General features: G+C 38.3%; 1 protein-coding gene across 1 annotated transcript in view; it reads left to right on the top strand.

Annotated features, from left to right (window-relative positions):
* The first annotated feature begins 1,648 nt into the window (after positions 1 to 1,648).
* The window catches only part of LOC131166757 (uncharacterized), a 29,455-nt gene continuing 19,668 nt past the window's right edge, over positions 1,649 to 11,435 (top strand). The window contains exons 1-3 of the mRNA XM_058125328.1: positions 1,649 to 1,737; positions 1,823 to 2,020; positions 3,800 to 3,980. Coding sequence (XP_057981311.1) covers positions 1,649 to 1,737; positions 1,823 to 2,020; positions 3,800 to 3,980 — 468 coding nt within the window. The remainder of the gene's footprint in view (positions 1,738 to 1,822; positions 2,021 to 3,799; positions 3,981 to 11,435) is intronic.

Below are 11,435 nucleotides of genomic sequence, written 5' to 3'. Positions count from 1 at the left end.
CAAATTGTGTGCCATGAGAAATACTAGTTTTAGTATAGAAATTTGATACAGAATTTTACATAGCTTTTACAGAACCATGACATTAAAGCTTTTATAGAACCATGATAACAAAGCTTTACAGAACCATGATATTACAGATATTACATAACCATGATATTTCATTTATTACAAAATCATGACATTACAGTTATTATAGAATCATGGTATTACAGTTATTACACAATCATGGTATTACAGTTATTACAAAATTATGGTAAAAAAGTAATATATAGAAATAGTATTATACAGTATCAAAACCCTGATGGACCAGAACAGAACACAGAGCACGGTACCGTAGCTAATACAGTATAGATAGTGCAACCACACATCTCAAATAGAGTCTGGTAATGGCAGTCAATTGTGCCTCAGTGAAAAGTAGAGGAGCTCTCTGATAGTTCGGACCAGGTTGAGCAGGCCAATCATACTACAGACGAGTTATAGTTTGACTTAACCTGGTAGGCCAATCATGGTTAAGTCCGGCCCACGGACCGCACAACACGATTATGCGGGGTTAATTCATGATTACAGTTATCCATCCAAGGAAATTTTCACAGTTATATACAAATACGTAGATTTATAGAAATAAAAACTATGACTTACAACTAGAAGTACATTCAAATAGAAAACGTGTATTCTAAATGGTATAAGCGTGAGTTATGATAACTGTTATCTTAGTTACAATTTTAATTAACAGTTATGTTATTTATGTAAAACTCATCTGCCACACACCAGTGTCAACTTATTCCACACCCCAAGAATCTTAAACATTTCAGGAAATCAGGACAGACAAGCATAAAGAGCTCTGAGATAGTAGAGTTGAAACTTCAGGATTACAGGGTGTGTGTTTTTACTGGGAGACTGGGGTTAAGTTTTTTTAATGCTGGGGATTTTTGATGGATTTTTGGGAAGTATGTATGTATATTTTGGAGACTCTGGCACTCTGGTATTGTATATAAAGTTTAGGTGTGTTATGTTTTCCGCTGCATAGATAAAATGTGAATATGAACAGGAGTATCCCTAGTACTTCACCTTGGGTCCGGGTTAACTTTATTATTATTTTTTTTTTATTTTTTTTTATTTTTTTTATTTTTATTTTTATTTTTATTATTTTTATTATTATTATTATTATTATTATTATTATTATTATTATAATTATGGTATCAGAGATATATTAAAAAAAATGGTAGAAATTTTTTGTTCGTTACAAGTTTGGTATCAGAGCCTAGGTTACTAGGTTCTGCAGACTTTAGCGGAATACAATATCAAGGTATAAGAATGAATCTTGATGAGAATAGGAGATGGGTAGACGAGGACATAAGTCAGTCATTCTTGGAGGATAAGATTGAAATTTAGGGTTCTGTCTTGCAGCTTGGAGGTAGGAAATTTCGTGATAGTTTCTGTGATTTTTCTGAGGTGATGATTTTAGGAAAGCCATGGTAAACTGTTTCCGGTTCTTGCTTCTAAGTTGTAAGACTAAATCTTAAATTGGGAAATATGAGGACGTTAAGATGAATGGATATAGGAGAATATCTTATGGTTCTTAGTCTGATGAGTGTATTAGTTGTGTTATGATGATAGAATTCTAAGACTGTTTTGTTCTATTTTCACGATGGACCTTGGAAATAACTATGCTCATGCTAGAGGTAGTGATGATGCAGAGCCTTCTAATATGGGCAGCAGAAATTTTGATACAGTCTTGTTGCATAGTGTTGCTTAGTGGGTGATGGCAAAAATAGCCTGGAATTCTAAAGCTATTACCAGCTAATCAGGGTTGTTTGATCAGACAGCTTACCCATATGAATCCTCCAACCCTTTCAGGAAGTGCAGATCCGATTAAGGCAGAAAACTGGCTGCAGGAAATTAAGAAAATCTTGACAGTACTGCATTGCATCGACGAACAGAGAGTGTTGTATGCCACTTTCAAGTTGACAGGGGTGGAAAAATGGTGGTGGTCAGTGGTGAAGCTCTTGGAGGAGCAGAGGTCAGCACTAGTAGCACTGTCTTGGGGGAGGTTTAAGGAGTTCTTTTACGACTGCTATTTTCCCACCTTTGTTAGAGATGCCAAGATAGAGGAATTCTTAAATTTGACTCAGGGTCAATTGGCAATGCCACAATACGCTATAAAATTTATAGAGCTGTCTTGTTTTGCTCCCTTCATGATCCCAGACGAGTTTAGGAAGGTATAAAGATTTGAGAGGGGGCTGATACAAGAGGTGTATGAGTAGGTGGTGGTTCTGCAGATACGACATTTTTCTGAGTTGGTGGATAAAGCCACCGTAGCCGAGACCACTCGATAGAGAGGCATAAAGGGGCAGAGTCAAAGGAAGAATCCTATGCCTATTGGGTTTCAGGAGGGATCTAGTCAAGGTCCGAGAAGGAGGAACAGTGGGGGACAGAGATAGGAGATAGGAAGGCGGGTGTATCAGGGGACTCAGACCTACCCGATTTGTCCCAGATGTAATAGGAGGCACGTGGGGAATGTCGTGTGGGAGAGAATGTTTTTTATCATTACGGGAGACCCAAACATATTGTTAGATATTGCTGAGCACAGCCAGTTAATCCACCAGCTCCTAGATATTCTGGGGAAACAATCAAACACCCAGAGGAAATCAGTAGAGGAACACCGCCCCAGCACGGGTCTATGCTCTGACACCAGGAGACACTGAGGCAGCGGGTAATGTCGTGACATGTATTATCCCTATTTTTTCGTATAAAACTATTGTTTTATTTGATTCAGGGGCGACTCTCTCCTTCATAACCTAGGAATTCATCAAGATATGTGATTTAGAAACTCGGCCACTAGATGTTAGTTTATCAGTGGCTACACCGACCGGGACCATAGTGTTGTGTAGGAAGGTACTCAAAAACTGTCCAATTAGTATTCAAGGGAGGTCGTTGCCTGCTAATTTGGTAGTCTTAGATATATATGGTTTTGAGATAATTCTGGGAATGGACTGGCTAGCTGCCCACAATGCCAACATTGACTACTATCAGAAAGAGGTAGTATTCAGACCTCTAGGAGAGTAGGAGTACAGATTTGTGGGGACATGTGTGCGCACCCCACCACATATATTATCAGCCATTCAGGAAAGGAAGTTGCTATTGGAGGGATGTCAGGGGAACCTAGCCTGTGTGAAAGAAGTGCTAGAAGGGGAATTAAAGTTGAAAGATATCCCAATAGTGAGCGATTTTCCTTATGTGTTTTCATAGGATTTGTCGGGACTACCTCCTAATCGTGAGATAGAGTTTGCTATTGATTTGTCTCCGGGATCAATGCCGATTTCTAAAGCGACGTAAAGAATGGCATTGGCAGAATTAAAAGAGTTGAAGGAACAACTACAAGAATTGTTAGACAAGGGGTTTATCAGACCAAGCATGTCACCCAAGGGAGCGTCGGTATTGTTTGTAAAAAGAAATATAGGTTGATGAGAATATGCATCGACTACATAGAAATCAATAAAGTGGCCATTAATAATAAATACCCGCTTCCCCATATTAATGACTTATTTGACCAACTTCAAGAGACACAAACTTTCTCCAAGATTAATCTTAGATCCGGGTACCATCAAGTGAAGGTCAGGGTGGAGGATATTCCAAAGATAGCGTTTCGGACTTGGTATGGCCATTATGAGTTCCTGGTTATACCGTTTGAACTGACGAATGCTCCTACTGTATTTATGGATCTGATGAATAGGGTGTTCCATCAATACCTATATCAGTTTTTTGTAGTCTTTATTGATGACATTTTGGTATATTCAAGGAGCTCCGAGGAGCATGAGGATCATCTGAAGACAGTTCTACAGATACTAAGAGAAAGAAAGTTGTATGAAAAATTCAAGAAGTGCAAATTCTGGTTGAAGCAAGTCACTTTCCTTGGACATGTGGTATCTAGGGGTGGCATCACTGTGGATCCGAGTAAGATTGAGACGGTAGTAGACTGGGTATGTAACGCCTCAAACTTGAAACCAGGGCCCATAGTGTTATTTGAAAAACACCTCTAATACCACCTTGTGACACCTCAAACCCGTCAAGTGGGGCTCGGGTGCCACATGTTCATTTCATATGTATCTGATAACATAATCGCAATCACACGGCAAAAATAACAACAATTCTTAAAAAATATACCAGAGTTTCTAGATCTATATACAATCTCAAAAGGTATCCTCCAAACGACTAGTATTCATAAACATATATGCATCTCTGAAAACATAAACAAACCCAAAAATAATATACACATCCAAAAGTTTATACCCTCTATCTTAAAACACTACAACAGCCCCGAGCTCTCTAAGTACGATCCCGCGGAGGTCTTGAAAAGATGAAATTCAACTATTGGGTGAGACACATCTCAGTAAGGATGGAATACATTAAATCAGTGTGTGACAATCATGAGATTTAAGTACAATATATATATATATATATATATATATATTCATTAATTTTAAATGAAACCACAATTATGAAATCATTCTCTGTTCCTACTCAAACACATGTAAAGTATTTTACCAAACAGAGTTCCCAAGGATAGGGGTGATTCCCCGCCCATACAAGTAGCACCCCTCTGCTCTAAAACCTTGAGCAACCTACGGTCACAACTGAAGCATATCAGGGCACTTACCTTACTCAATAAGTCCTCAAGTGGTTAGTTTATCTCGTACACACACATTCACACAAAGGTAACTGGTAGAAGTTCTCAAGAATAGGTAATATTACCCGCCCATACAAGTAGCTTCCCTCTGCTCTAATACGTTATGCAGCCTAATATAGCTACATCTGATACCTATCAGGGCACTCACCTTTCTCAGCAAACCCTTAGGCAGAGTGTATACTTCACCTCTGTTGACCCTATGGGTCATACCCTATTTTGATTATGACAAATACTCAGGTATTTAATGACTGCCGAGTTGATGTGCAGGATTATCTTGGTAGTATCCTATGATGGCACTCAGAGACTCGGAGGAAAATGAAGACTTTGAAGACCCTAAATATAATTTATTTGTTGTAATTTATATTCGGGTCTGTAATATTTAAGTCGGAAAGGTCTGTAATAGTAAATAAGGATTGGTTTGTAATAAGCTCACACATCACATGTATGATTTATTACGTAAGCTCAAACAAACTGTGAATGAAAAATGACCTTAAAAAGACCTTAGGGTTTACCCTTCGGTTAACCGACGCCAAACTTTTCCGGTGTCTTCGAATTGGACTCCAAGTGATCCCTAGGACACACTCATTTACACATTTGTTTGTTAGGTACTTGAATAGGACTTGTATGTTTCGAAATGGGACCAAAATGCACACATGGTGCACTTTCGGTCGACCAGCCAAATTAGTTCAAAAAGCCCTGGTCGACCGAAACCTCCCTGGGTCAAAAGTTTGACCATCTGGTCGACCGAACCAGGTAGTTCAAAAGGCCCTGGTCGACCGAAACCTCCCTAGGTCAAAGTTTGACCATCTGGTCGACCGAACCAGGTAGTTCAAAAGGCCCTGGTCGACCGAAACCTCCCTGGGTCAAAAGTTTGACCACCTGGTCGATCGAAAGAGGTTGTTCAAAGAGACCTAGTAGACCGAAACCCTCCATGGTCAACATTTGACCATCTGGTCGACCGAAAACTTTTGTTCTCCAACTACCTGGTCGACCGGAGGGTCCTCAAGAGAATTCCCAGCAGTCTGGTCGACCAAACCAGCCAGTTCAAAATGGCCTGGTCGACCGAACCTCAAAAAATTGGGAAATCTCCTTCTCCTGGTCAACCGAGACCTCAGTTCAAAAGTTCCCTGGTCGACCAAACCATATGAGACTTAGTCGACCGAACCTATTCTGGTCGACCGGACCTCTCGGGTTGCCCTGATTTTTTACTGCAGTTAATATTTTTTAAACAGGGTTAAAATGCTTTAAACATCATTAAACTTTCCTAAGAATACCCAATAGGTCCCCAACGGTCATATTTTCTCTCATGCCTATATATATGAGTTCATTTGAGAAAATTAATAAGGGATTAGCAATCTTTGATTAGGAGAAATTCTCTAAAAATTCCAAAGCTTATAATACTCATCCTCCAACACTTACTCTTACCAAATCTTCTACTCAAACATTTTTGTAAGTGTGATTTAAGTGTTGTTGCCTTCTAGGGTTGCTCTCCCATGTGTGGTAATTGTTTTTGACAATTTTAATTGAGAGCTAACCCAAGTATTCTTAGGGGACTTGTTAATAAGTCTCTCCTAAGAATACTTATATTAAACTTCCAAGTATTGCACATTTATTGCAACACCTTGTGAAGTTTGTATTTGGTGTGGATTGCAAAAACCATCTCAAAATACTTTCAAATATCGAGTGTGCTTTGTCTTGATAAATCTTTAAAGAGATATTGTTTTTGTGAGCAAAATCTTTGTTGCAATATTCATTGATTTATATCTATAGTTGAATACAAAGATTAAACTCTTTTTGCAAACCAAACTTATACATTGCTAGAGCTTTATATACATATATGTATTGAGAAAACTTGTTGATTGAAATATATGAAGTGTGGCTAATATCTTTGCTTGAGCATTTATATTGAATATCTAGTGATACAAAGATCATATAGGTTTGCACTCTCACGCATGAATTACATCAATAGTAAATCTATTTGAGAGTAGACATCTTAAGACCACATTGAGCTTACTTATTATATCATTTGTGGTGTATGTGATTGCGCGTAACTGGGTACATATCTGCTTTACTTGAAAGAATTTTCATTGTACCATTTCATTGTATTTCAAATACTGTTGTGTATCCAGGCACGGGCCTGAAGAGGGATACTAGCCCTGGAATAGTCCCGGATTGGTTAAGACCAGGTTAGGAAAGCTAGGTGCGTCATCCTATTAAGGGGTGTAGGTTGAGGTCAGCCCTGTGTTAATTTGACCTGGTTAAGGTTAAGGTCAGTCCTGTGTTAATTTGACCTAGTTGTAAACGGTACCGCTCCACCCTTAAGTGAGCTATTAGTGGAATCCTCTGGCTTGCAAGTTAGAGGCGGGGATGTAAGCACAGTTGGCCAAACCTCGATAACATATCGTGTGCCTTGTTTATATTTCGACACTTTATATTTACCGCACATGTATGTTATGGTGTGAATGATGCGTATGATTTAAATTTTCCCCATATTATATTTATTGGCGCATTTGGAACTGCATAGGAAGACCCTAGGTTGTATTATACGGCTATCTCATTTAACCTAGGAGATAAAAGTTTAAAATTCCAATTCACCCCCCCCCTCTTGGGAATACACAAATTATAACAACCTCAAATACATTCTATAATACAATATATAATACATTTCTTTCTTTACTCTGTATCAATTATCTCTGTATTATTCATATTTCACTTTTCACATTCATATTCTACATTTCTCATTCGTATATTCATGCATGCTTTCACATATTCTGTTTTCATATCATTCTCGTCTGCTGTTCTTGTATCCATTGTTCCCATATCTGCTATTCCATGTCTATTGTTCTCATATTATCCATGGTTAAAATAACAATTATGCATTTAGAACTCTCTATACCGGTGAAAAATCATAGTTATGCTTCCGCCCCATGATGGGTTGTGTAGCCGGAAGGTTGGACCTAATCCTGGTTGGCCCTCTAGAGTTAAATCAACCACATTCTACAGTTTGTAGGTCCGATTGGCTATTCCCATACTGGTCTAGACTCCAGGGGGGACACTACCCTTCCCAGCACAATCAATAATCTCGTCTCCACACTCTCTAAGACGTGTGGGTGCACCAGTGCTTCCATATATATCCGCAACAGTATTGTGCCCTTTTATGGTCCACCAGAGTTCTCAAACCATACATTTTAATTTAACATTATCAAAACACATGTAGAATAAATCATATCACATTTAATTCTCAATGCATTTCCAATATTTCCTGCATCTCACACATATATCATAGTTTAACACAAAACTTCATTTTACTCATGCCACACAATTTTACAACATATTTCATACGTTTCCTGTAAAATAATCCAACCCACAATCATCATTCATATACTGAAAATATACATTTAATTCCTTACACAATTATCCAGAAAATCTATCGTTTTAACTTTCTATTTTCACAAATAATATCTAGTAGCACAACCCTAGGCTTAGAAATTCATAATTCAATGGTTGGCATTTCGGAACTCACCAGAAAATCATATACATATATACATAAAATTTTCATTTTTCACTAATTATTTCCTCAAAAATCCTGATTTAATATATTCCCCTTACCTGATTTCTTGAACTACGCCAGTAGAAACCCCAAAATGATGCCTACGGCGCTCACCCGAACCTTGATTCAAAAACCCTAGTTTAATCAAATAAACCTTAAATAACCTACTATTTCAACATTTTCTCAATCCATAAACCTCAAATACGCATTTAAAACCCCAAAAACTAGGAATCCTAACCCTTACCTCAACTTTGGAGCGATGCTTAGAAAGCCTAGTTTAGAAATCTACTTTGCTAGATGTGTAGAGAATCTCCTCTAAAACACCATAGCAGTTTCCATTTGTTGATTCAAGCTGAATCCAGGCTAGAATCTTAGAGAGAAGGCAGACAGAGGCATTTTTAGAGAGAGAGAAAACGAAGATTTTGAGTTTGCTTAATGAATAAGAAATGAAAATTTCAATTTATACTCGGTGACTCTCGTCAATGAGATGACGTCTTCATCGACGAGCCACTGAAGCACATTCGTCGACAAAATAAGGACTTCATCGACGAACCCAAATTCTGAAGTTTCCGTCGTTCGGGATCTCTTCGTCGACAAGGGACTAAACTTCATCAACGATCTCTAGAGAGACACTCGTCGACGAAGACAGAAGATTCATCAACAAGGTCTGCTGTCTTTTCCTTTAAAATCTTCCCTTTTCCATATTATTTATTTATCTATTCTATTTATTATCTTTCCTAATAGTTATTATTTTCTTAGTCTCTACAGGGTATGACCGAAAAATGTGTAAGAGATCAAGAGTTTCTTGGGAGTAGCAGGATACTATAGCCGGTTTGTAGAGGGATTCTCTAAATTGTCAGACCCTTTGACCAAATTTACCAAGAAGAATGTAAGGTTTGAATGGATAGATGAGTACGAACCGAGCTTTCAGGAATTAAAGCAGTGACTCATCACTGCACTGGTTCTAACAATTCCTTCGGGAGAAGAGGGTTTTGTAATTTACAGCGATGCATCACACAAAGGGCTCGGGTGTGTTTTGATGCAGCGGGGGAGAGTTATAGCTTATGCTTCATGGAAACTCAAAGAATATAAAAACATTACCCTACCCATGAGCTAGAGTTAGCAGTGGTGGTTTATGCCTTAAAAATTTGGAGACATTATTTGTATGGGGTTAGGTGTGAGATTTTCACAGACCACAAAAGTTTGAAGTATTTCTTCACACAAAAAGAATTAAATATGAGATAGAGAAGGTGACTAGAGCTGATTAAAGATTATTACTACACCATCAATTACCACCCACGAAAAGCTAATGTGGTAGTTGATGCTTTGAGTAGGAAATCAGAGGGTTCATCAGTATCAACAATGATGACTCAGCATCCGATCCAAATGGATTTAGAAAGGCTTGGTGTAGAGTTAGTAAAGGGAATTCGTCAGACCCTCATTGTTATTCTGGTATTTCACCCCCACCTTACAAGAAAGAATTAAAGATGCCTAAATGAAATATATGAAATCATTAACGATTATGGATAAAGTGCAAAATAGTCAGGGAGCATAGTTTAATATCTCTAAGAATGGAGCTTTCAGGTTCCGTACCAGACTTTGCATACCTGTTGATGCTGAGATCAGGAGAATTATTCTGGAGGAAACAAATCAATCCCTTTATACAGTGCACCCGGGAAGTACTAAGATGTACAGCTGGTGGAGTAATATGAAGAAAAAAATCTTTGCATTTGTAGAGTAGTGTTTGACATGTTAGAAGGTAAAAATTGAGCATCAAATACTGGCGGGAACGTTGCAGCCACTCCACATTCTCGAATGGAAGTGAGAACACATTTCGATGGACTTTGTCACAAGGTTACTGCCGGCATTGCATGGACAGGACGCCAAATGGGTAGTCATTGACCGATTAATGAAGACTGCCCATTTCCTTCCAATCAGAGTTAACAACTCCATAAGTAGATTGACATAATTGTATATACGGGAGATAGTTAGATTGCATGGCATACCAATGTCCATAGTATCATATCAAGAACCACGGTTCACATCTCGTTTCTAAAGGAGTTTGCAAGGAGCCATGGGTTCTCAATTGACATTACGCACAACATTTCATCCTCAGACTAATGGACAAACAAAGAGGACCATACAGATACTGGAGGATATGTTACGAGCTTGTGTGCTAGACTTCAGAGGTAGTTGGATACGATTTTTTCCATTGGTTGAATTTTCTTATATTAATAGCTACCAGGCCAGTATCGGGATGGCACCATATGAAGCATTGTATGGTTGGAGGTGCCGATCTCCATTATATTGGGATGAAATTGGTAAAATACAAGTATTGGGGCCAGATATTGTTCAACAAACCTCCAAGAAAGTTAGACTTATCCGAGACAGGATCAAAACAGCTCAGAGTTAACATAAAAGTTATGCTGACACCCGTCGACGAGAGTTGGAGTTTAGTGCGGAGGATCATGTATTCTTGAAAGTTGCATCAATGAAATGAGTTATGAGGTTTGGGAAAAAGGGTAAGCTGAGCCCTAGGTTTATTATACCATTTAAGATATTGGAAAGAGTGGGTCTAGTTGCCTACTAGTTAGTGTTACCACCGGTGTTGTCCAAAATCCATGATGTATTCCATGTATCTATGTTGAGGAAGTACGTCCCAAATCCTTCACACATAATCAGTTATGAGGCACCAGAGCTTAGAGATATCCTGTCATACGCAGAAGTATAAGTGCAGATTTTGGATTGGAAGGAGCAGGAACTACGCACTAAAAAATCGCACTAGTAAAAGTACTTTGGCTTAATCACACAATTGAAGAAGCTTCATGGGAATTGGAGGATAAGATGTGCCAGAGCTATCCACGCCTATTCAGGGGAGCCCAGGGTAGAGCTAGTAAAAGTAAAAGTAAATGACAATGTATGTTTATTGACTTGTATAGTGTAGAATAGTTAGTATTTTAAGTTTTGGTTATGAATGGTTTTGGGAGAGTTTTCTTATTATGTGAATGATTGTAATCTCGTAGAACCCTCCCTTGTAATCACGGTATTCCTCCACCATAAGTGAGGGTAATTAATAAGATTTTGGAGCTTTTCCTTAAGGTTGGTAAATGTGATAAATAGCAAATTTTGAGGACGAAAATTGTAAGAAAGGGAGGATGTAGAGACCTAGAAAATTTAAATAATAAGAAAAACAAAGAA

Source organism: Malania oleifera, chromosome 10, assembly GCF_029873635.1.
Source record: "Malania oleifera isolate guangnan ecotype guangnan chromosome 10, ASM2987363v1, whole genome shotgun sequence".
Lineage (NCBI taxonomy): Eukaryota > Viridiplantae > Streptophyta > Magnoliopsida > Santalales > Ximeniaceae > Malania > Malania oleifera.
Note: the sequence above shows the minus strand (reverse complement) of the source record. Positions and strands in the feature narration are given on the sequence as shown.